The 27170-nt window shown below is 43.4% G+C and overlaps 1 protein-coding gene across 1 annotated transcript; it reads left to right on the top strand.

The window, feature by feature from the left end:
* The first annotated feature begins 101 nt into the window (after nt 1-101).
* Nucleotides 102-17042, top strand: LOC112564798 (mucin-5AC-like). The gene is made up of 21 exons (XM_025239872.1): nt 102-235; nt 611-966; nt 1163-1228; nt 1790-2031; nt 2894-3305; nt 3702-4019; nt 4420-4797; nt 5165-5542; nt 5944-6279; nt 6720-7097; nt 7500-7877; nt 10708-11064; nt 11497-11856; nt 12032-12382; nt 13077-13496; nt 13951-14258; nt 14590-14743; nt 15173-15235; nt 15645-15935; nt 16486-16677; nt 16947-17042. Exons 1-20 carry the CDS (start codon nt 228-230, stop codon nt 16614-16616), a joined length of 5685 nt encoding a protein of 1894 aa, XP_025095657.1. The 5' UTR covers nt 102-227; the 3' UTR covers nt 16617-16677; nt 16947-17042.
* The last annotated feature ends 10128 nt before the right edge of the window (nt 17043-27170 follow it).

Genomic DNA, 27170 nt, shown 5'->3' with positions numbered 1-27170 from the left:
CCGTCCACTGGTGATGGCGAATACGAGCACCTCACCACAGCAGAACTAGCTGACATCTGTGTTGGCGGAACGATCTCAAACATTCAGTGTTATAAAGTGGACGGCGACATCCCATCATACAGCAGTGGAGAGATAGCAACATGTGATCTGCAAACAGGTCTAACCTGCAACAATCAAGACAACTCACCCATGCCCTGCTCAGACTACCGGATCCGATATTTCTGTCAATGCGCGGGTAAGTACAATCAAAACGTTTCTTGTTCACAATTTTTTGTAAGATCTCGAGTTAACTTTTTTTCAAAATTTTGAAATCTTCGCTTAACCTCGTGGTTTCTGTGTCTACTTTTTAACAGTATTATTTTTCGACAATGTTTTCTTTCTGAATCAAAACAAATTAATTTGAAGTTACTCGGATTTTTTTTTTTAGATTTGATGTTATGTTATTTAGCAGGTTAACACATATTGATGTGAACTGAACAACATCGATGTGTTAGCAAGGCATAATGTAAGAGACTATAATTTTTCCCAACGACGATGACTTTTTTCGTGTTTTGTATACTGTATAACAAAAGAAACATTCGGTGATTCATCGACTTCCACAACCTTGCAGATGTAACAACTCCTGGGTCCTACATCTCACCGACCTTCCAAACCCCAGGATACAATCAGCCAATCGTCGTCAGGTGCAACTGGTCCCCTTGGCTAAACGCCGACAAGCCATCGTCCAGTCCCTCCGACCTGGGCGACCTCGAGAAAATCGAGCTTCTGAAGCAGACGTACGGTCTGTGCCCCACCATCACCAACGTAGCGTGCCGCGTAGCCAGCACCGGCGCACCAATAGAGCTGTCGGTCAGAACGCCACCTGCGACCCTCTCAACGGCCTCCGATGCTACAACAGCGAGCAGACGACAAAGATGTGCCATGACTACGAGATTAGGGTCCTGTGTTGGTCAGCGGAATGTACAGGTGTGCATTAACAGCTCGTTGCGTGTTAGCTTCGGTTACTGTCTCCTCCTTGTTGTTTGTTTGATTGGATTTTTTCTTTTTTGCTTCTTCTTCGTACATGTTCCAGCCATCCAGAGGCAAATAGTATTTAACTTAAAACTCATATAAATTTGTAACGGAAAAATTTTCATCATGCTTCTGCTTCCTTTGGTTATAGGTTCAAAGCCGACGCTTATACCACATCAGACGGATATACCTAGCCTACCTGACCACAAACCACCAGGTGAGATAAATATCTTAGTTTCACTTGCACTTTCTAGCAGCAGAGGAATCAGCCCAGTCCAAAAGAATAATGAATACAGGGATGTAATGAGTGGGGGTGTTTTTTAAAGTATCACTTCTTGTAAAACGCTTTTAAAACAGGTTCGATTCTAGGAGTCTGTAATGAAGCTGATGGATTTACTGGGCGCAGAACTATTCGATAAAATCTCTGCTTGTTATTGTATGGGAAAGTACCATCAGTATAAAGGCACAATGCTTTCTCAGGCAAAAAAAAAAAACAACAAAAAATACATTTATTGAAAAAAAACAACTGCAAAACAACGTGATCATTAACCCTCGCAGATTATCAATCAACGTGTAACGAATCTTCATTATTTTTTTTTCCCTTTGGTTGACAGTTTGATCAGTTCTTTTAATCGTTTCATATCAGCAAACAATGGCATATAGTCACAATGCATTTTCTTGCGTATTTGACCTGTTAGTTCTAGCAGGTGTACAGATGTTATTTAATGTATTGTATCTCTTCTAGTATTTAGTTTTATTCTTCTGTGTGTATGTGCAGAAAACCAGACGTGCACCGACGGTGAAGGGTGGGACAACTGCGCATACCTGTGTGACGAGCTGTGTGACTACACGGCCCGATCTTCATTTGGCTGTGACGACTCCGTTTCCAGGACGTGTGTGCCAGGGTGCAAGTCACTCGAATCACTTCTTTGCCAACCGGGCGAAAAACGGCTGAACAGCACCACGTGTGTGCCACAGGAAATGTGCCCGTGCCTAAAGCCTGATGGTACCAGAGCCATGGTGAGTGGTTTGGCCTATATTATTTCTCGCTCTTGCTGGTCTCTTGTCTCTGTTTTGTTTTCTTCCTCGATACGTGTTTCTATATCCTTCCTTTCAATCAGTGTGTGCACATGTGTGTATACGCGTGAGACGTCAGTGATCAGACCAACTTAACCTTTATTCTGTTCTCTCTAAATTAGCAGTCATTCCAATCTGTACAGCTCGTTCAGTAGTAAATGGTAATGACTAAACAGGTAGTAGGTATTCCCTCTCACTCTCAAAGGATTCCATAATTGTTCCAACACCTGAAGGATTCTGTGATTCTTCTCACTGCTGAAGGATCTTTCTCTCTCTCACTAATCAATCTCACTCTGGAAGTACCAGCCACGACGTCTAGGGGAACCAAACATCATTTAATGTTATCTGCATCTGGACGATAAGCTCCCTTACTATCGATCTGATTACATGAGAGTATTTTTCTAGTCATGTACTTTGGTAATAGCATGATCGCATCTATGTATGTCTTCCCCAAATTCTGCACTTCAAGCGCAACCGTTCAACTGCCCTTTTTAACATACGTACATCAAAATCCCAAACGCGAAAGCACTGAGGCACAACCTAAAACTTACCACTTTCCACCCCTCATTCAATGCACAGTTTCAAGTCATTCAAGATGTAGAGTACAAGATAAAAGAGAGATGGTGCTCTTCAAGAAGTATAATATGATATTTATATCCCATCCTTTTCACATACCATAAGGAAAATTTAAGGTGAAGGCTTGAGCATTGTAGCAAGATTCTCCGTCAGATATAAAACGTTTAGATGTATGTCAGACATGTAGCTTATTCGTGACGACCTTAATTTTTTTTTTTTTTTTTTTCAGCCTTTCGAAACATGGAAGAACCCTGCAGACTCCTGCTCTGACTGCAGCTGCCACTCCAACGCCGCGCTGTGCACAGTGCACGATCTCACGTGCACGGGGGTCACGCCCTCTGCGACGCCGACGGCACAGCCTGGGGTCAGCCCCAACGTGCAGCCAGCGTGTGGCTGGAGCGCCTGGATGAACGTGGACAAGCCCAGCACAGGTGGCGGCGATGTGGAGAGCCTGACCTTACTGCGGTCTGTGTACAGTATCTGTGACAAGCCACTGATGGCGCAGTGCCGTGATGCGGCCACTCAGCACCCGGCCCCCGCCTCTGTCGTCTGCGATGTGCAGGAGGGACTGATATGCACTAACGCCGACCATGCCGGCCTTTGTTCCGATTATGAAATCCGTGTTTACTGCCCTTGCCCAGGTTTGTGTAAAACTCATCTAAGTAGAAAAAATAATTAATTAAACAAACTTTAATTTTTAATGATGGGGGTTTGAGTCTTTCATAGATTGCGCGCTTTTCAATAGCGATTGTAAAGTGTGATATTGATGCCTTTATGATATTTACTATTTTATCATGGTTACCTTTGTGAGGCAGGGGCTCATCTCCCCTCCCACACTGTCTAATATCCGTAACCCTGGGAACTAGATAACATCTGGGTACACTAAACAGTGGGATGAAACTCGTTGCGGTACACAGGTATTATTTACTCGAGTAAAGAATAAATAAAACAAGACCAAACTCAAAAGAAACAGCACGTTATAGATGCAGACCTTGCATTTCAAGAAAATATAAAAGTACACCATTAACATTTTGCAGTCTCCACAACCCCGCCAACTGCTACTAGTCAAGGTGTGTCTTTCAACTGCGTCAGCGGCTGGTCCGCCTGGTTCAACAACGACAGTCCCGACACGGGCGACGGTGACGTGGAGAAGATGACGTCACAACAACTGAGCCAGTTCTGTGCAGGAGGTCGCGTGTCGCAGGTGGACTGCAGAACTACAGAAGGCATCGAGTACTTCAGTAGCGGCGAGATCGTGACGTGTACCGTAGACACCGGCCTGGTGTGTAACAACGCCGACAATGACCCCATCCCGTGCAGCGACTACGAGATCCGATACGAGTGTTCTTGTCCAGGTAGGTCCTTTCGATTTACTACAGACAATGAGGGTGAGGTACAAAATGTCAACGCTTTAGTTGAAGTCGATGAAAACAACGATCAATCTGTGGTCTGAGACGTAAAAGCAATAACCAAAAGTAAACAAGATCAAGGTGTGAAAATTTGACGTTGATTTCATTGCTAGACCTCAGTTGAAAATAAATAATCCAAAGATATCTCCCCTTAGCATATTTTAATCAAATGCTTTATCTGATGACAGTGAAAAGTATTGTGAATAGATAAATAAATAAATAAAATTTTAACATTCTAGTCACTTGTGCTATTAGTTTTATCGCTTAAATTACAGGTCGTATCTCAAAGACTTAATAATCTTGCGGATACTTATTTTCTTACTTTTCCCAAATTTATATCATTAAGAACCAACGAGACAAACAGGTGGAGTGCCATCTGCAGTACCGACTAACCAGGCCCATAGTCAGCCAACACCTGCAACAACAGTCACAACAGTTAAACCTGTAGGCAACTGCGTCAGCGGCTGGTCCGCCTGGTTCAACAACGACAGTCCCAACACGGGCGACGGTGACGTGGAGAAGATGACGTCACAACAACTGAGCCAGTTCTGTGCTGGAGGTCGCGTGTCGCAGGTAGACTGTAGAACTACAGGAGGCATCGAGTACTTCAGTAGCGGCGAGATCGTGACGTGTACCGTGGACACCGGCCTGGTGTGTAACAACGCCGACAATGACCCCATCCCGTGCAGCGACTACGAGATCCGATACGAGTGTTCATGTCCAGGTAGGTCCTTGCGATGATTTACTACAAATAAAGAGGACGGGGTACACAAGACAAAAGATTTTGCTGGGGAAAAAAAAGTAATAAAGCTTTACTAACGACTCTTTCCGGACGTGAGTTTACAGATATACGTAAGCTGGTACGAAAAACATTCCCACAAGTCTCCATATAGCAGATCTTAAGATAAATTTTGAATCTGAAGGCAATTTTAAGTTTCTTTATTTGTAGTGTGAATAAATTACCTTTAAGTTAGCATCGTAACCATTATGTCATTTCTACTAACGACAGGTCGTCTCAAAAAAAAAAAAAATAGAGGATTCTGCAGACGCTTACTAACTGTTGCTACTTTGTTTTAATGTACGTCATCAAGAACCGACGAGTCACACAGGTGGTGTGCCGTCTGCAGCACCGACTAGCCAGGCCCATAGTCAGCCAACACCTGCATCAACAGTCACAACAGTTAAACCTGTAGGCAACTGCCTCAGCGGCTGGTCCGCCTGGTTCAACAACGACAGACCCGACACGGGCGACGGTGACGTGGAGAAGATGACGTCACAACAGCTGAACCAGTTCTGTGCTGGAGGTCGCGTGTCGCAGGTAGACTGCAGAACTACAGAAGGCATCGAGTACTTCAGCAGCGGCGAGATCGTGACGTGTACCGTGGACACCGGCCTGGTGTGTAACAACGCCGACAATGACCCCATCCCGTGCAGCGACTACGAGATCCGATACGAGTGTTCTTGTCCAGGTAGGTCCTTGCGATTTCTTACTACAGACAGTGGGGGCGAGGTACAAAATCTCAACGCTTTAGTTGAAGTCGACAAAAACAACGAAAAACCTGTGGTCTGCAAAATAAAAGCAATAACTCAGTGTAAACAAGATCTAGATGTGAAAACTTGACTTTGATTTCACATCTCAGCTGAAAATAAAGTAATGCAAAGATATCTTCAGCAGATTTTAAACAAATGCTTTATCAATTAACAGTGTCAGTTCATGAAATGCATTGTGTACTAATAAATATAATTTTAACAATAAAGTCACTTTGCTATTAGATTTATCGACAAAATAACTGGTCGTATCACCAAAAATAGATAATTTCGCAGATGCCTATTTAACTGTTGGTATTTTTCCCAAATTTATGTTATCAAGAACCAACGAGACAAACAAGTGGTGTGCCATCTGCAGTACCGACTAGCCAGGCCCATAGTCAGCCAACACCTGCAGCAACAGCCACAACAGTTAAACCTATAGGCAACTGCGTCAGCGGCTGGTCCGCCTGGTTCAACAACGACAGTCCCGACACGGGCGACGGTGACGTGGAGAAGATGACGTCACAACAGCTGAACCAGTTCTGTGCTGGAGGTCGCGTGTCGCAGGTAGACTGCAGAACTACAGGAGGCATCGAGTACTTCAGCAGCGGCGAGATCGTGACGTGTACCGTGACACCGGCCTGGTGTGTAACAACGCCGACAACGACCCCATCCCGTGCAGCGACTACGAGATCCGATACGAATGCTCCTGTCCAGGTAGGTCCTTGCCATGATTTGCTACATAAATTGAGGACCGGGTACACAGCACCAACGATCTTGCTAAAGCAGAAAAAAGTAATAAATCTTTAGTCTCTTTGAGTCCGTTGAACGACAAAACCCAGCGTAAACTTGGTCCAGACGTGAGTTTACAGATTTACGTAAGCTGGTACAAAAACAAATCCCAGAAGTCTTCGTTTGGCAGATCTTATACTAAATGTTCATTCTGAAGGCATTGTGAAGTTTTTTACATGTGTTGTGAATAAATAACCTTTAAGTTAACACCCTAACCATTGTCATTTATACTTGCGACAAACTACAGGTCGTCTCAAAAAAAACTAGAGGATTCTGCAGACCCTTTTTAACTGTTGCTACTTTTTAAAAATGTGGGTCATCAAGAACCTACGAGTCAAACAGGTGGTGTGCCGTCTGCAGTACCGACTAACCAGTCCCATAGTCAACCAACACCTGCAGCAACAGTCACAACAGCTAAACCTGTAGGCAACTGCGTCAGCGGCTGGTCCGCCTGGTTCAACAACGACAGTCCCAACACGGGCGACGGTGACGTGGAGAAGATGACGTCACAGCAGCTGAACCAGTTCTGCGCTGGAGGTCGCGTGTCGCAGGTAGACTGCAGAACTACAGAAGGCATCGAGTACTTCAGCAGCGGCGAGATCGTCACGTGTACCGTGGACACCGGCCTGGTGTGTAACAACGCCGACAACGACCCCATCCCGTGCAGCGACTACGAGATCCGATACGAGTGTTCATGTCCAGGTAGGTCTCTGCTATTATTGACTACAGATCATGAGGAGGGAATGACTAAAACAATGCAAGGTCTGAAGTAGAAGAAAAAAGTCTACTACGAACATCGTCTAACCGAAGACAATTTCTAATGAACTGGTCTAAACGTAAAAATGTAATGTTTTGAGTTTACAGCCATATTTAAGCTTGTGCTAAATCAGTCGAAAGAAATTTTACTTCTGTTTGGTGGATTTTAAACTAAATGTCTAGGTCTATGTGAAAACTGCTTAGATATATTGTGTACAAATAAATATAACATTCTAGTCACTGTGGTATTAGCAACTTCGGCTTAATTACTGGTCGTATCCCCAAAAAAGATAATTTTGCAGAAACTTATTTTTTTGTTGGTACTTTTTCCAAACTTACGTCATCAAGAACCGACGAGAGCAACAAGTGGAGTGCCATCCGCAGTACCGACTAGCCAGGCCCATAGTCAGCCAACACCTGCAGCAACAGCCACAACAGTTGAACCTGTAGGCAACTGCGTCAGTGGCTGGTCCGCCTGGTTCAACAACGACAGTCCCGACACGGGCGACGGTGACGTGGAGAAGATGACGTCACAACAGCTGAACCAGTTCTGTGCTGGAGGTCGCGTGTCGCAGGTAGACTGTAGAACTACAGAAGGCATCGAGTACTTCAGCAGCGGCGAGATCGTGACGTGTACCTTGGACACCGGCCTGGTGTGTAACAACGCCGACAATGACCCCATCCCGTGCAGCGACTACGAGATCCGATACGAGTGTTCATGTCCAGGTAGGTCCTTGCGATTACTTACTACAGATAATGAAGGCGAGGTGCTAAGTATCAAAGCTATAGCTTAAGTCGATGAAAACTACGATAACTCTATGGACAGTGAAATAAAACCAATATCCCAGCGTAAACAAGATCTAGATGTGAAAAGTTGACTTGTATTTAACATCACAGCTGAATATAAAGTAATGCAACGATGTCTTACTTTAGTAAATTTTTAACAAGTGCTTAAAGGGATGCTAAAGGCTTGTGATAAGGCTGTGGCGAAGGTCAAACGTTACAAAAATATATTTAGTTGCAATGACAGAGCACGAGAGCAACACAGGAGAAATAAAGGATTCGTTTCTCACTTTATTACCACTTATTAGCACTATTTCGGTTGCCGATGTTTATAAACATTGAAAAAATCCAGTGAAATCGACCTTGTGTCCTTCCGCCGTGTAACCACGATAGCTTCCTGAGATGGTCAAGCAGACGAGTCTCCTTGTGACATCAGTCTCCTTGTGACGTCAGTCTCCTTATGACGTCACACGCACAGGAAGTGTCTGAGGTCATTGCGAAGATTTGACGTCATTTTATCGTATGACGCACTCTGTGTGTCAGGCTTGTAAGACTCTGTCTGTCGGAAACTGATGAAAAGACAATTTTGAATCTTTTCCATCTTTTCGTGGCAATCGGTGCAGCACATTCTCGAGCATGGTTGTCACTATGGAAACCACACGTCATAGGGTCACGTGACGGAGAACGAGACTTCGTGGAAGCAAAAAAGAGTCCCGTGTAATTTCTCTTATTAAACACAACATTCTACTAAAAACCTTCAACGTTTTCCACATGAACACACATATAAATAGACGAGATTCAAATGGATCCTACTCTTTACGCCATTCTAAGCACTTTTATTTTGCCTTTACAATCCCTTTAATCTAAAGACAGTGTCTCTTCTTGAAATGTATTGTGTACAAATAAATAAAAGTTTAACATTCTAATCACTGCGCTGTTAGTTTTATCGCTTAAATTACAGGTCGTAACTCAAAAGCTAGATAATTTTGCGGAAACCTATTTTACTGTTGGTATTTTTCCCAAATTTACATCAAGAACCTCCGAGAGCAACAAGTGGAGTGCCATCCGCACTACCGACTAGCCAGGCCCATAGTCAGCCAACACCTGCAGCAACAGTCACAACAGTTAAACCTATAGGCAACTGTGTCAGCGGCTGGTCCGCCTGGTTCAACAACGACAGACCCGACACGGGCGACGGTGACGTGGAGAAGATGACGTCACAACAACTAAGCCAGTTCTGCGCAGGAGGTCGCGTGTCGCAGGTAGACTGTAGAACTACAGGAGGCATCGAGTACTTCAGCAGCGGCGAGATCGTGACGTGTACCGTGGACACCGGCCTGGTGTGTAACAACGCCGACAACGACCCCATCCCGTGCAGCGACTACGAGATCCGATACGAGTGCTCATGCCCAGGTCTGTTTTCCTAAATTTGAAAACATTATCGAAACACACCAGACGAAGAAGCTTAAAGTTTTATTTGATTTAGAAGACAGTAATGTACGATTCTTATCTCAGAGAGGCGTCTGGTCATATACTGGCTCAAACATTTGTCACCACTGCAGTGAGCAGGTCGTGCATTTCATGCGCGTGACACGTGGTCAGAACTGCGGTTTCCTTTTTCCTCCTTTACATCTCCTTTTAGAGTATGAAATCATCGAAAGGTTGAAGCACATTTTTGCTAAACCAACCAACAGTCTAATCAAAGTGAGAAGTTTGTTGTCTTTTTAGATGATCAGGGAGTTTTAACATGTGTTTTGCGTACTCGCCGGAATATATCGAGTATAACCTTCTTACGTGTCGTCATATAAAGGAATGGCCTGTCGGTCACTTCAAGACTTATTCCTAGAAAAGAAAATGTCTTCCCATTACAAAATTTTGGTTTTTATTTCGTGTTTCTTTAGCAATGTCTTGATATGTAGAACTTAAAATCTGAATAAGCCTTATATAAAAAAAGTGTAACTGATAATGCCATACTCATTACAGAAGAACAAATGGATCATTATTCTTGTTCTTAACAGCACTGCCATCTCCAGCTCCATCCAAAGAGACGCAAGGTGTACCAACACCCGGGCCACTAGCCACTACAGCTGCACCTACTGGTAACTGCATCAGCGGCTGGTCCGCCTGGTTCAACAACGACAGTCCCGACACGGGCGACGGTGACGTGGAGAAGATGACGTCACAACAACTGAGCCAGTTCTGTGCTGGAGGTCGCGTGTCGCAGGTAGACTGCAGAACTACAGAAGGCATCGAGTACTTCAGCAGCGGCGAGATCGTGACGTGTACCGTGGACACCGGCCTGGTGTGTAACAACGCCGACAATGACCCCATCCCGTGCAGCGACTACGAGATCCGATACGAATGCTCATGTCTAGGTATGTTATCGTTAATTGTTAACATCATCAAGCACATTCTACGAAAACAAATCGCAGTTTTATGTAGTTTAAAAGACGAAATTTTAGTATTCTGATTACAGATTTTTTTTTTGTACTTTTGTTTAGACAAACCCTTTTTCTCGTGTATTTTCTACTCTCCTGTATTTTACTTGAGTATAATCTTTTTTGCGCGTCTTATGCTTTTATTAAAATTTGAAAAAGAAAAAAGAAAAGTGCACTTTATAGCAACATATTATTTTAAGTTTTCCCCTCTATACTTTGTCTTAATGAGATGAGCTTAAAACCCCTGTAGCTTTATTTGAAAATAATGTTTACTTATGCATATAATACGCAGTCGTGTAGAAAACAATTTGACGAGTATGGTTTGTTCATAAAAGCACCGACAACTCCAGCACCGACCAAGGAGACGCAAGGTGTACCAACACCCGGGCCACTAGCCACTACAGCTGCACCTACTGGTAACTGCGTCAGCGGCTGGTCCGCCTGGTTCAACAACGACAGTCCCGACACGGGCGACGGTGACGTGGAGAAGATGACGCCACAACAACTGAGCCAGTTCTGCGCTGGAGGTCGCGTGTCGCAGGTGGACTGCAGAACTACAGAAGGCATCGAGTACTTCAGCAGCGGCGAGATCGTGACGTGTACCGTGGACACCGGCCTGGTGTGTAACAACGCCGACAATGACCCCATCCCGTGCAGCGACTACGAGATCCGATACGAGTGCTCATGTCCAGGTATGTTATCGTTAATTGTCAACATCATCAAGCACATTCTACGAAAACAAATCGCAGTTTTATGTAGTTTAAAGACGAAATTTTAGTATTCTAATTAGAAAGAGAATCTTTTTGTATATTTAGATGCTCAAAAACCTTGTTCTCATGTATATTTTATTCTCCTGTATTTTTATAATCTTTTGCGTATCTTAGGCTTTTATTTAATACATGTACTGTATATTACATAAAACTTTTACTGGTGTGAAAGCGTGATCTTTGAAAAGGAAAGTGCATTTAATAACAACATATTATTTGATGTTTTCCTTGCTAAACTTTGTCTTAATGAGATGAGCTTAAAACCCCTGTAGCTTTATTTGGAAATAATGTTTACTTATGCATATAATACGCAGTAGTGTAGAAAACAATTTGATGAATGTGGTTTGTTCATAAAAGCACTGACAACTCCATCACCGACCAAAGAGACGCAGGGTATACCAACAACACCCGGGCCGTTAGCCACTACAGCTGCACCCACCGGTAACTGCATCAGCGGCTGGTCCGCCTGGTTCAACAACGACAGTCCCGACACGGGCGACGGTGACGTGGAGAAGATAACACCACAACAGCTGAGCCAGTTCTGCGCTGGAGGTCGCGTATCGCAGGTGGACTGCAGAACTACAGAAGGCATCGAGTACTTCAGCAGCGGCGAGATGTTGACATGCACAGTAGACGGTGGATTGGTGTGTAACAACGCCGACAACGACCCCGTTCCGTGCAGCGACTACAAAATTCGATACGAGTGCTCTTGTCCAGGTACAATAAAGCTGATCTGAACGTTGAGGAATTTCGTATTAGGAGTCTCTTATGACAGTCCTGCCAACACATTAAGAAGTTACGAATTTTATTACATCCTTGTAAGAATTGCTATTCCATCTTCTAAGAGCAGACGCAAAAAGTAACGATGATGATGTGAATGCTTCTGTAGCAGGTGCGTCACCAGCACCAGAACATACACAACGCCCATCCACTGCAGCCGTGGCCATCACTACAGCCGCAGCGCCGAGGACATGCGTCAACGGCTGGTCTGCCTGGATCAACAACGACAGTCCCGACACGGGCGACGGTGACGTGGAGAAGATGACGTCACAACAACTGAGCCAGTTCTGTCCCGGCGGTCGCGTGACGCAGGTGGACTGCAGAACTACGGAAGACATCGAGTACTTCAGTAGTGGCGAGATGTTGACATGCACAGTAGATGGTGGACTGGTGTGTAACAACGCCGACAATGACCCCATCCCGTGCAGCGATTACAAGATCCGATACGAGTGCAGCTGTCATCGTAAGTTGTCCCTTATTTCAGAACGAGGTTATACCCATGAAAATTTTGTGTCAGTTTTAAAGTCATAGGATGAACTGTGTAACTTTTTTCTTTTAACAGGCTTATTAATAGCCATAAATGATGGTATTCTTTTTGCTCATGTTTATGTTGTGCAGATGTTGATGCTTAACAGTATAGTTCATTTTTTCTTAGTTAGCAGATGCACAAAATTGCAAAGAAAGTGATTGGATACTTCAAGGAAAATATTTCATTAGAAACTGAATTGTTTTTATTTGATGACTTCGTTTCGTTTAAAACATACAACCAAAGACAAATAAGAGTGTTTTAAGATTCCCCACTGTTTCAATATGTCTTTTTATTAAATGTTGGCACTTGTTAAGAGTAATCATTCATTTTGGTTGTGTAGACTCGTCAACATTGTGGAAGCATTACTTCCCCTTTGCCAACATGCCTCTGCATTTATTTTCAATTTGAAATCCCGTCCTACATTGTATACGATATACATCAACATTAATAGTAACTGTAAATGTTCACGAGCAGGTTTTCTGTCCTGAACAGGCGGACAACACTAACCAGCAAGTTGCCCTTGGGTCTTAGGGCTGCTTGAACATATGCACTCCTTTCCTACTTGATAAGATAATCCGTCCATGAATGTGCACAAACTAAAAAATACAACCTTCACTTCTGTGTGCAGCAAACCCGATAAATGACGAGGAACCCACCATAACGCCGGAACTAGAGCTGTCCCTGTGCGGATGGACGGACTGGATGAGCGGTAACAAGCCCAGCGCTCGCGGCGAGGAAGAGACCATAACGCTTCTGCGCAAGTTCTTCCAGTTCTGCCGCACGGAGGACATCACAGCCGTGGAGTGCCGGGCCGTGGGCAGCGGGCTTGCCGACAGCGCCGTCGCTGCCACCGCTTCCTCCGTCTGCGACACCCGGTACAACGGCTATGTCTGTCGCAACGATGACCTCCCACCTGGCCATACCTGCACCGACTACGAGGTGCGCTTCCTGTGCGAACCGCGACACATGGACTGCTCGCAGCTGATCCCCTCTGTCGTTCCCCCGACCCGAGCTGCCATCACAGTCAGTCCACCCTCGGACGTCGCAGGTAGAACATGGGAGATTTCTGTCTTAGTCAAAATGTTTCCTATTAAATGCGTTTTAGTAGGCTCCTTGCTAGTAAAACAGAAGGTAAACTTCTGGGCCAAACTGGCGAGAAGACTTCGATACAAATTGAGAGGAGCCCGCACCCTGAAGATTGATGACTTAGATTCCTAACATCCCATTCTCTCTTCTCTTTTTTTTCAATCGACTTCGAAGCGGGTACTGTTAGAGTAACGAGTCATCGGTCATCGTACACTTCAGTCTTAGTGTAGGTACGGTATGGTCAGCTGTTTCAGGCGTTATTCTGCTTGCGATGTTTAAGAGGACTTTAAAAGCAAGGGCTATAAAAAAATCATTGAAACTTATGGATGAATGAATGAGGTGGAAATGAAAGAGAATGCCCCACAGTCGTATGTTTCTTGACTGCAGCTCACTTTCTCTTACATGCGCTGAAACAGGTGAGTGCGTCGTGGACATGGGCATGACGAACGGCAACATACGCGACGACATGATTTCGGCCTCCTCCTTCCGTGACGTCACGCACGCGCCGCAAAAAGCGCGGCTGAACTCGCTGAGCAGTTGGATGCCGTCACGCGATGACCTCGACCAGTTCATCCAAGTCGACCTTCTGGCCCCTCACTTTGTCACTGGCGTCACGACACAGGGTCGCTTTGACGCGCCTTCCTACGTCACTTCCTACAAGGTCACGTTCTCCACTGACGGGGTGAACTGGAACGTCTACCGCGAGGAGGAGAATGTCGACAAGGTAGGGTGCCAGTAATCTCGTGCACGGCGTGGTCACGTGAATTCTTACAGGTGATGCTGAATTATAACGTGAAATAAATCATCCACTGAACACCCACAAATCCACAAAGCCACTAACTATATAAAGCATTCACCTAAACAAAAAACAGAATGTCGAAATATGTTAATGGGGACCGATTCCCGTGGGAAACGTATTTCTACATAAAAGAAAATTATTAAAGACTTTTTGTTTACCATTAGTATTAGTAGTATGCAGAACGTGTTTGGTGAAAGACGGTGTTCTCGTAAGTAAAGCTCAGTGCTCAGTAATCAACCTCCGGTCCTGTGCACAGGTGTTGCAAGGTAACAGCGACTCAGTCACTCCTGTGCGCAACATGTTCCATCAACCGATCAGAGCGCGTTACGTGAGGATCCACCCTGTCACCTGGCAAGGCCGCATCACGCTGCGTTTTGAGCTGCAGGGCTGTTTCGAAGCCTACCCTACAGGTGAGAAGCGATTCCGCAGCGAGGTGCCCAGCTGTAGACGGCCGTTGTCTCAAGATGCCAATTGCTTGTGCTGGTGTTTAGGAAGACAGTGCAAAAGATGCATGAATATTTGTATTGGAACTGCTGACTCCTATCATACAATCCATATAAGTCCCCGGATGGAATCATGACTTCAAGCACTGTCCGTTCCCTCTTTGCATGAACATTTAATGTTTTCCCCACCAGTTGACTTTTCCTTGTATGTAAACGCGTGCACACACACACACATATGTGGGTTGCAAACGAAGTGTTTGCGTAACTTTAATAGTTGATCATAAATGCAAGAGGTACTGTGCCAAAGTCTACACAACGTCACTCGGGAAATGGTTATAGCAAATAAAGCAAATCTCCATATTAAAATTACTATATACTTATGTGTAATTCTTGCAGGTGTTATTCCCACTGCAGCACCAACAGCGCAGCCTAGAGCAACACCACTGCCCAAAGAGATAGGTATTGAATCACGCAATTCTATAGTTGCTACCTATGCCGTCTTTTAATTTTGAAACTAAAATAATTCTCAAGAATAGTGAATCTGCTAAGTACTATATGATAAGAAGCAGCAAGAGAAAATTTCAGAACTCCAGATTATATGGCAATCATTGCGCGCATACACTCTTGTAACAAAAACTTTCGGAAGACATTAAAGTGTCAGCCTCAAAATTATTGTGCATCGGGACCTATGAAATATTGGATAAACCTGTTGCAGTGGACAAAAAAGCAATTAAAAAACTCATGCACTGAAAGGGATACATTACTCCCATATTTTGTAAGATATTTATAACAAATGCAAACGTTATCAAGGAGCTTGAGATATATTTTCCATAGAATTAAGTGTTAAAAGATTACATTAACTGTGCAGATGACTGCGTGGAATGGGATGTCTGGGTGGACTTGGAGCAGCCCAGCCTGTTGTCACGAAATGACGTGTCCACCTTGCAGCAGCTGCAAGCCGCTTCCCTGACGTGCCGCGACCCTGTGGCCATTCAGTGTCGCACGGCCACGCCGGACAAGACGGACTCCGATCTGACTGGCCAGCATGTCCGCTGCAACCTGTGGGATGGCCTGGTCTGTAGACCTGCCAACGTTTCTGAAGCCACCTGCTTCAACTATGAGGCTCGTCTTGGCTGCCTGAGGAGGACGTCCAAGTGCCGTAAGTATTTGGTGTGTGGGTCTGTGGCAGCAGCATTGTTGCATCTTGAGCCTGCTGCAACAAATCTTCTCAGGGACCTGCCATACATCCGAGATGACTTAGGATGCGTCCGCGATTAACACTGATTTCTTGTTCAGCCTTCTGATAAATGATACATTACACATCCTCCAAGAAAAGATGTATATGTCGTAGATTCTTTGGCAAAGTGATATGTGAAAAGTGATTGTCTGCTTTTAGTTAAAACTTCGTAAGTAAAAAGGTTTGTCACACATTCTACAGACAACAAGTGTTAAACAGGCAAAATGACACATTACAGAGTCTCTTGGCAGAACAGCCGCCAGTCAGTAAAGAAAAACGACGAAGGCTTTTATTTTTCTGTAGAGTTATGTATGGGATGCTCTCTGTGATTTGACAGATTAAAACAGACCTTGGATTCTGTGTTCATCAACTTGAACTTTCCATAAAAAAAGCGAAAATCATGGTTAGTTTCATAATGATAGTGATTGATCAAAGAACCTCACCTAAAAAATAATAAATATTTTCTATTTAGTGGCGAACACCCCAACAGCTGTGCCCACAGCGCAAGCCCTACGCTCACCCGGTGCCCAGCGTGGTACCTTGCTACAACGGTCTGGACATGACCTCTTGCCCAACTTCCTGTCCCGTGGGTCACTACTGTGACGGCATCAAGTGCGTCACCCGCAGCGAGTGTCCGTGTGTCGTGGACAACAGAGTCATTAGGGTGTGTATTGACCATGTATCTTTGTGGCTTACATTAAGCAGGAGTATTGGTCCTTCCAGACCTTGCTTCTTGTTACCCTAGGTCTAGTCAGTCTGATGTGCTTTAAGTGACATTCTACGTCCTTGTACTGGGACTGAAACGTGTTTCTACGTTCATGTGGTGTAATTGTAATGTCTTTCTACCTTATGTGCTGTGGATGGAATTTCTCTCAATGTGTGTCTCATCGTGTCCGAATGCCATTTGTCTGACTCCCTTGTTATTGGTGACAGGCTCGAGACGTGACAATCAACAACGCCTGCGAAACATGCCAGTGTCTGAACGGACAGATGCGCTGCATTCCCAAGACTTGCCCACCCTGCTCTTATGTAAGTCTCAAGTTACCGCAAGTTGTTCTGTCCTACTTTCATCATGCTACTGACAAGTTATTCTGAAGCTGGTTCCCCCGATAATTTCTTTCCCATGATGTTAGCTAATCATTTGTTTCTAGTGTTCTGGAGTACTAATAGACAAGCGTTGATTTAATGTTCAACTCTTTTCACTTTTGTAATTTTAATAATAATATAAAAGATAAAAGCTCTTGTTTGTCTACAACTGAAAGATTTGTATTTCTCATCGAATCTCTATCTTGTTTTGGTAGATGACGTGAAAGGGTTCAGTCGACAAAAAATGGAGAGCATTCGAAGCTGTTTCACGCGCGAACACGACAGAAATAAGATGTCATTTTAAACATTTGCAGGGCGTCTCCACGCTGCAGCGCGACACGTGCACCTGCGCCTGCACGACGTGTGCAGCAGACGAGTTCCAGTGCGGCAGCGGACAGTGCATCGCACGCAGCGCTCGCTGTGACGGTGCCATGGACTGTGTGGATGACGAAATCGACTGTGGTGAGTGCGTTCACCCGAACATCTTCCCTGCGTGATATATCCCCTGGCTTTCACGTACCCGGTATCACAATTGTTTTAGTTGTTTGAGCGCCACGAACTGTTTGAACGACTTTGCATTGACAAAGATTACTTTCAGCACGTGGATAGTCGATAAGTTCTTTTTTCTTGCATTCTTTCCGCTGCTACCTCCTGTCGTGATTGATTTCACCCAAACTCCCCGCTCTGGGTCTGTAGCTCACTTTCAAATGTTTCCACGTTTCATGCAGGTTTCACGCCTGTCTTTACTCCACCGGCACGCCCCTCTGCCCAGCCTGTCGTTCATCCTGTGCAGCAAAATCTTGTTACACCATCGCCCACGTCAGGTGAGAACTCCATGCATCAGTTTCTGATTACTCAGTAGGAGTGGCTATACGCATGACTTTCCTCAACCAGTGGCTTTATAATGACTATCCTAAAACAGGAAATGTCCACAAAGATCGCAATGAAACTAGTAACAGTCGGAATTTTGAGTGAATACCTCTTACAACGCAAAATATCTTAGGATAAAAAAAACAGTGGATACTAACACATTAGAAATATACGCTTTGATGCATTTATTCAGGTGTCAGGTGCATATTATTTGCTTATCATTGCACGTTTGTTCCAGATTGCAGTAAGAAGTGCCCAGAAACCGTGGAACCAACATGTCCTCAGGTAAATTTCGACCAAATGGTCGTTCCAGCCATAGAACAATCACATAGAACTAGATAATAAAACTCTCCCTCAGCTACGTTTTAAACTAGAGTTAGAGGAGTGCGAGATTGAAACGTCTGCCACTGACACCACTAACGTTTACTAATTTGTTCTCTGTAGGGATCTCAGATCGTGGAAATCATTGAAGCCTGCAACTGTACACAGAAAGCCTGCAGTGAGTATAACGCATAGAGGGTGTCATAACTAGGCTCCACGAGCGACTACAGTCGTCAGGCGATATTAATGCAATTAGTGGTCAGAATAATGCAGTAACATTGTCAGGGTCCAGTGTGTTAGTCTTCACATGCACCATCTTGAACAGAAACACGCAGTGTCATGTGAACCGCAAAGAGAAACATTACTTCTACTGACAACACATCCAAACAGCCTGCTAAACGACGATTAATGATAACGAACGGTCCAGAAGCATAGAACACAGCGCGACAAACGGCTTGAATAATGAAATGTAACGCAAGGGGTAGAAATCGAGACGTTGACTAGTCGTCACCAGTGACTGACTGACGTAGCATGACTGACTGACTGACTGACTCACTGACGAATTACTTAGCTTTATTGTTAGCTCCATTTTTATAAAGAATATCTGTGTCCAGTGACCACCTTTAAGCCGGTGTGTCGATACCTGCATACCGTCATGGTCAGCAACGGACTGGATGATGGCAGCCCCACACCCATGGAGGTCGTCTATCAGGTGAGGACCGTGTCTTTCACTGACCTCTACCCCACTGATCAAGTTGCAGGATCACTAGATTCACAATGACTTTTTCACCATTTGCCATGACTCATCTACAAAAAGGCATGGGTTTACAGTGGCTTAAGAAATAATTCATGTTCATGGAAAAACACACACACAGAGTGTTCATGGTTTATTAACAATGTTCAATAAAGGCCTTTAAACCCTTCCCGCAGATAGAGGCTTATTTCATCAATATAAGAATTTGATGACTGACATCTTGTCGGTTCTCGTGACGTTGCAGCCTGGCGAAGCCTGGACAGACGGCGCGTGCAAGACATGTCTGTGCATGCTGATGAGTGATGGCTCGGTGTCCGTGTCCTGCCAGCAACAACGTTGTCCCGACTGCAAGATCGTAAGCCTCCAGTCCTGTTTTCTCTTTCATTTTAACTAATTGCTTCTGTTACTCAGCCGCATTCATGTAACCTGCAAGAAACCACATCTGTAAACTCTTTCACCCCCTCCTTTTCTCTCTCTTAAAGACATGACCTCCAAGAGGCCTTTCTTTAAGTATGAACGAGTTCTTCGATTATTTACGTTCTTTCTTTTTGTCGAGCTCTTCATCCAATGCAAATGCTTGATTACTGTTTGGTCTTTCGTCTGTGACTTAGGGAGAGAAGCGCATCAACGTGCCAGGTCAGTGCTGTGGTCAGTGTCAAGCCGTAGGCTGCGTGGTCAACGGAACAGTCTACTCGGTGAGTGCCAAGTCCCCTTACTCCTGGCAGCACACACGAGACGTTTTAACAATTAATCTTTAACAAAGTAAAAGTAAAAGGTAGAAATATACCCAGCTCTCATTGTCTTTGCTATCTGCTATATAACCAGACGGGCGAGAGGATCCCATCTTCAGACAGATGCTACACCAAGACCTGCGAGCGCGACCCTGTCCACTCCGGCTTCTTTGTCCGTGAGACACAACGTGTGTGTCCTCGACCCGACACCTCTGCCGTTGTGTGACGATGTAAGTCTCAGCTTGTCATGACATTACTTTCCTCGTGTTCGTGACAATGGCCACGTTCACCTGCTAATTCCAGATACTTAATACACATGCATAATACGTGTAAGCTAACGAATACAGTTCATATATAGTCGCACATCACTGAAAAGTGAACCGAGATAATTTCTATCTTTCTTTATTTTCGTGTAATTTTTGATGTTAATGACTTGATTTTGCAGGATGCTGATGGTTACGACAGAAGTGGCTGTTGTTTGACTTGTGTTCCTAAAGGTAAACATTCAAGTTCCCTTTAATTGTATCTTCCATCATTTCGTGCTTTCTCTTTCTTCCTTATCTTAAGTTAACTAGTTTTAGATGTTAATGTCCGGATATGTTAGATATCTAGTGGCCTACCGACATGGAAGAATTTGTAGTATATGTTGTTTAAACAATATTTATTAGGACAGTGCTTGGACGCAATTAACTAGCATGTAAGTCACTTTCATGATAATCAGCCACCTTTATCTCCTTCCTCCCAGTCGTTCTCAAGACCAACTCCTCCCAATGCTCCGCCTGCAGTCCGCGCGCCATCTACGATTCCCCCGAGGACAGCATCGGCCACCTCCAGGTGCTCAGCCCGCAAGGTGTAATGTGTCGGAACGCACTGCCCCTCAACGGCCTGCAGCAGTGTCAGGGTCAGTGTGGTGCCAGCAACAACGCATGCAGCTGTTGTCGTCCCTCTCTCACCACGCGGCGCCACGTGCACCTTCATTGCGAGGACGGAAGCAGCATCAAGCATAGCTACCTGGAGGTTAAGGCCTGCGATTGCGGGGCATGCACGCCGACTAACTGATGGCTCCTACGGACACAAACACTAACACTTAACACGAACCCTACTCCGTGAAGATGAATCAACTGTTCTTGTTTCGGAATGTTGACTATCCTAGAAGCATTCTGAATTGTTAGAAGGTGTTGTTGCTTTTCTGCTGTTGGTAAGAAAAATGTTTAACTATTTAACATAATAAAATGCAGCATGTGAAAGAAATTTTCTCTGTTCTCGAAATGACAGTGCGTGCGTGTGTGTGATATAATGTGTTTGAGTGTGAGGTTGTGAGGAAGAAGTATTTAGTATAGTGTCGTCTGGAGAGATGTCGCAAAAAATGGCCGCACGTGATCTGCATACAAAAGCAGAGCAAAGAACTCTTAACCAGTATATTCGTGAACATATCGCTATTTACCCCTAAATACACCCACCAGAATCTTTTACAATTATACTCCACCTAAAAACATTATAAGTGCGTTCCAGCAGAGAGTGAAAGAGATGTAGGAAGGTAGTGATTAGAAAACTTTAAACAAAAAACTTATTTCAATGTTTGTGTTGCGGAGTTTGAATGAAGCGACATCACTTCCTCATTATTTCAGTTGAATTCTAAAATGACTGACGAGGAACATTTTCTCAAACAGGTTAAGATTTTCAAAGTGAATATTGAAACATAAAGCGATGACTAAAGGAAACATCTGTACCTCCTAAAACAATAGTTGAAAAATATACTTAATGCACGACATTTATTTCTACACTCAAAGATATCTGTTCCATTTTACACTCACCCAACCTCACACCCGACCCCTCCCCAACACATGCCTCTACTCTGTGTGTGTGTGTGTGTGGTCTCTTACACATGTTCTTTCACTCTACAAACAGCAAAACAACTGTATATGGGCTTTCTGTTTGTATCATGAGTGCCCAAAAACAAAATACCTCTGGCTTAGCTGTACTCTTTTCTTTGTTTCTTTTACTTTACTAAAAACTGTTCTTTTCTTTGTTTTCTTTTTGCTTTGCAATTTTTCTGTAAGACTGAATAAAACATACTGCAAATAATTTATAAAATAAACAGTGGCTTATCTTCCTTGTAAAATGAATAAATCACTTTTAAACACAGAGATTCCAAATAATATTGATTCTTTCTTCCAAAGTTACCTAATGCGCATCAATTTTTTCGGCTAAAATTCGAACCATGCAAAATACAGGTTGGAATATTGAAACAGCTACATATTAAATATTAAATATTATAACAGTTAAAAATTATGTAAGTGTATCTTGACTGGGCAAGGAATCGCTAGTATAAAACGAGTTCCTGATTTCTCTATTAACAATACTTTTAGATTGGACCACCGTTATGGCAGGAATGTCATACTTTCGTTAACTCATTCCAAAGCTCGGGGGGAGCTCTCCTCACAGCTACTCACTCTCACACAAATAATTTTTCTTTCTTCCTAGCACACTCGTACATACAGTCAGGCAACTAAATTCAGCCACTAATACATTCCTGACAATGTTCGTGGCCACAGTTGAAAACCGGGTTTCAAGCTTAATTCCAGGTCTCAAGACCACCTCACAAAATTTACTCCATTTTTAATTTTTGTTTTTGCTGGGGTTTTTTTTTCTATCCCGAGAATACAATTCTCAAGACGACCATCGAAAATAATAAAAATAATAATACCGTGCGGAGAGCTCAGAAGACACGCAGGCATTCTTTTCTGACATGGACTTGACAAATATTAATCTCCCGTGTGACTTATAATGCATCGAGGTCGCGATAAGAGTGAGAGGAGGGGCAAACTGTGGCAACCCGTGTTATCTCTCCTGCACCCACGTTTCGATAGGTAATTGGTCACTTGCCAAACACCCTTTTAAAAGTCAGGATGACGCTTAGGGAACTCTTATTAAATTAAGAAAGTGGATAGCTTCACGAGGGTGGTTTGGCAGGTCTGTTGAGACTGATGAGGATACTGCCGAGCACTGCTCACGCTTGACTCATCACTATCACATCATGGACGAGCCTACCGATGATCTTTCTGCGGATCTGGAGCTCTCTTTGGTGCTTTGCCAAAAGGTATATTTTATGCAGTTAATTTGAATTTTCGCGGGGTTTTTTTGGGCCATCATTCTTAAGAGCAAAGGTAGCTAAGTGTATCATGATATTACTTGTATAATTTAATAAATAATCGTATTATTAAACAATGTCAACATTTTTTTTTAAAAATCTGAATTTATGAAGTATTTATTTTCGTTTAAGTTTATTAAATGAAAAACCTGAAGTCCCGTTAAATTGCAATTTCTTCGAGACAGGATAGAAAAATGACAAAGCTCAATAATGGAAGAAAGACAAAACATCAGGTCCAAAGATAAATGCAGAATGAAGTAACACTCAGCTAGCTGAAGCCAACACATTGTAATCTTTCAAAACAAGGGAACTCCACGAAAACACAATAACCTGAATGTTATCGAAACATGCTGTGAGTTCAGAGGGAGATAGACAAACAGGATGGCAGACAGGAAGGAAGAAACTTAAATATCATGTATTATCATCACCAGGTGTACAATATATATTTGTATATAAATTAATTTACTGGGTACCTAGTTCAGGATAATGAAAATATCATAATATCATCGCCATCTGAAAAGATATGAGATTGATATTTTCAAAAATGGTGATAGATTCATGAGGACTTTTTTTTAAAAAAAGATTTCTTTAAAACTATGAGGTGATGCGTAGAGGAACATGCATATTATGTTTATGGAACACGTTAGTTGAGTTAACCTGGTGGAATTTTGTTAAACGTATTCCTAGAAAATGTATCTGCGGTTGTCAGAAATGACATTTTTATTCGAAACACTTTTTTTATTTTCCCATTATCGATTGATCTTCAAGCGCGGTATTTTGCGGTCACAATAAGTTCAAGCTCTTGTGTCAATGTTTGTCAGGGAGCAATTATACATTCTGTGAGCTTGAACAGCCAAGATGGCGTTACCATGAGTTACCTCCCGTTGACTGGAACTCTTCCCTACACTTGTTATGTACATGGTGACAGTTATTGTGTGAATTAAGTACATTTTTATGTACATTATTATCAGTGGCTATTGATCTTAGAACAGAAGCACATAAAAGAGCATAAACACTGTTCAGTCGAATTGAAAATACGTTTACGTCTGCACCAGTCGTTGTAGCTCGCTAATTACTTGTCTGTTTTCAAAAACAGACACGTCCTTTCGGTCCGTTCTCCACTAACGCTTATTTGTAGCTTTAGCGATAACTACCAATGAATACACATTTGTTTGAGTTATTTGTATTTTCGGTGGACTAGTTATGTATAGGAAAGGGCATTTTGGGTGTATGGAAACGACAGGATATATTAATAATATAGACACTGATGTATATATATTGTTTGTTTTTAGGTGGTACAGCAAGTTGGAGGTTCTTGTTAACGGTCGACGAGAAGAGATGGATCAGGTGTTCATCTATTAAATTTCAAAAATCTGAATAAATGCCTTCCTTTTGTTCTCGAGATGCACGCTTACGAATAGAGCCGCTGCTGTTCTGTGGGTGTGTCTATTTTGGATTGGTTTCATGCAGTTCGTTCCACACTCCGACCTGACCCAAGGCTTTTTTTCCTGTCATCTACACACTAATAATACTGCTCTCCTAACAGTTGTGTGTATCTACTCTATCACTCATTCAGCCATTTCTGTGAGTACTATTTCAAATTGTCTTAGTATAGGCTCAAACCAATCAGTTTTTTTTTTTGAAGTCCAAGAAAAGTGTTTTTGATTTAGCTGCACATGCTTTGTGTGAGTCCATTTCAGTTAACCTGCTAGCAGAACAATGGAGGTCAACGTATCTTCCTCTATAGATATATTTTGTGGTCTTTCCATGAAAACTAGAATAGAAAAACAACTTCTAACACACCAGCCACCTTCGCTGATCACAGCGTTCGGCAACTAGCAATTTATTTGGTCAGTGTTTTGCGATAAGGGGATTTCATCGTGTCTGTAGCTCCATGTCTCGGGACCACCCTCAGAGATTTATGGTGTGTTTGAGAAGGGTGTCACTCTACCCTGGTGGAGGTTTAGGATAAAAGCGAAAAATAATATTGATAACGTGTGGACACGTAGGCAGTCATATCTGAATTATCTCCTCTTTCTGTCCGCGTCATTCTTTCAGACGTGGAAAGTAATAATCTCCCCTGCGACAAATAATTACTTGTCCTCAAGATAAGAGAGAGAAAGAAAAAAGGGACGGGGCATGATGTGGCAACCAGTATCGCCTCTCACATTCTCTCCTGCTCCTGGCACCCGGATTCCTGCGGGTGACTCCTCTGCCGCGTGGCTACTTGCGTGGCAAAGGGCTTGCGCTCGATACCCGTTTAAAAGGAAGGTTAACGTTTGGGGTACTTTCATTAGACCACTCCTCAGGAAAGTGAATAGCCGCAGGAGGGTGGTTTGGCAAATCTGTTCAGACAGGTGAGGATACTGCCGAATCCTACTCACGCTTGACAGAGCCTCGTTTGGGCACCATGGCACCATGGTGTGGCCTGCTGATGGCCTGTCTACTGATGTGGAGCTGTTCAGTGTGCTCAGCTGAAAGGTAAAACTGCGAGTTCTTTCAATTGCCGTAAAATCATCGTAAAAAATAATACTCTGATGTAAGAAAAGGTACGACTACTGTTGATCAAAGAACGAAATTTTGTCCTCCGTTCCTCAGCTTTTTTAATTTGGAAAACATACAGACCAAATGAATTACTAGTTGCTGAATATACTGAGCGTTTAGTTATCATTACTTTGATGAAATTATTATTAAAATCTAACCTATCTCTCTGTCGTCGAGCTTTGAGCCTTGTTTCATGGACAAAGCGCTTAACAATTATTCACTGTTACTTAACCTAGAGATGATAGTCTCTACTTACCTAATATCTACCTGTTCGTCTGTTTGCTTGTTCAACATCCGGTGCAAGTTCAGAATGTCTTTGTGCCATTGATTGTGATAGTATCCGAAGAATTTTTGTTTTGTCTTTTCACAGGTCAGCTCGGTAGTAAGCGCGCTGCCGATGAAGAGGATCGTAAGTCTTTAAATTTTCTATTCTGAATTCTTAGTCTTATTTCTCTGCCACAAATCTTCTTTACGGAAAAAATTGTGATCATTCCTGTCGCCATTACGATACTTGTAATTGTTACTTACTGTGCGATGAATGCTTGTCAGCGGTAAAATTTTTTCGTACTGTTATTTAGCTTGATTGTTTTCAATCATGTCGTCTATGTCAAATATAATCAAAACGTTTAGAAACTTTGTTAAAACCACAAATCAATTTCCGTTTTCTTTGTTCAGTGTGCACAGTCCCGCCAAACCCGACCAATGGAAATTACGAGTGCTCTTCTGATGTCTTTTACAAGTGAGCTCTCTTTTGTACCATGCAAAGCGTTTGTAAGATAATTATCTTTATGTTCATTAATGACTATCAGGAGTGCCAAGCGTTGTCTCAATACACGAGTATTCAAATCTGAAATTTTGTCTCTCTATCATTTTATTGTCTCTGTCTCTCCTGTTCCGTCTCTCATGGGAAATGACGTCACTGTCATACTCATTGTCTGTAATAATCGTTCACAGCAGAATTTTACTTTCAAAAACAGAACTTGCACTGCAACCTGCCATGAGGGGTACGAGTTTTCATCGAAAGAGGACTCCATCGAGCACCAGTGTGAAATGTACAGTGGAACCTGGTTCTCCGGACCGGAAGTTCCAGACTGCATTCGTAAGCATCTTCGTTTTCTTATAAAGCTGCACGCCTTTAATTTGCGAAGAAAGTGGATTGCCGAGCGGTTAGGCCACTGGTGTCCAAACCCGCTTGCGCGCCGGTTCGATACCTCGTATGGCGCAGCAAACTAGTCGACAGCTGTAGGAAATGTTACCTGATCACTCAGACAGTTGGAGAAGGTCAGACAGCGAGGAAAATATTAGAGAAGGTCTTCGACTTCGTGTTGGAGTTACACACCTGTTATTCCTAAAACTGTTTAAACTTGCGCAGTTATCCATGACATACACAAAATATCCTAAGCTCGTTTGACAACCTCTTTCTTTCCTAGCTTGAGCTCAGGATTACAATCTCCGTTGCAGAAGGCATGGTAAAGAGTTCTTGGTGACAGTTATACACTTTTACCTCTCATGTTCAAACCACTGACTTCTTTTACTGTCCTACAGCGACATGCAGCAGTCCCTGTCAAAATGGCGGAACCTGCAGCGCCCCCAACCTCTGCAGCTGTCCGGAAGGCTACACGGGTCCACAGTGCCAGCAACGTATGTTGGTCTTTGTGACATATATGTTGTTTTGAGTGTTCACAAGGATGAGAACTAGT

This window comes from Pomacea canaliculata, linkage group LG5, assembly GCF_003073045.1.
Source record: "Pomacea canaliculata isolate SZHN2017 linkage group LG5, ASM307304v1, whole genome shotgun sequence".
Lineage (NCBI taxonomy): Eukaryota > Metazoa > Mollusca > Gastropoda > Architaenioglossa > Ampullariidae > Pomacea > Pomacea canaliculata.
Note: the sequence above shows the minus strand (reverse complement) of the source record. Positions and strands in the feature narration are given on the sequence as shown.

Coding starts and splice junctions, on each gene's coding strand:
- LOC112564798 (XM_025239872.1), top strand. Junction 4,798..5,164: donor ATACGAGTGTTCATGTCCAG/GTAGGTCCTTGC, acceptor TACGTCATCAAG/AACCGACGAGTCACACAGGT. Junction 7,098..7,499: donor ATACGAGTGTTCATGTCCAG/GTAGGTCTCTGC, acceptor TACGTCATCAAG/AACCGACGAGAGCAACAAGT.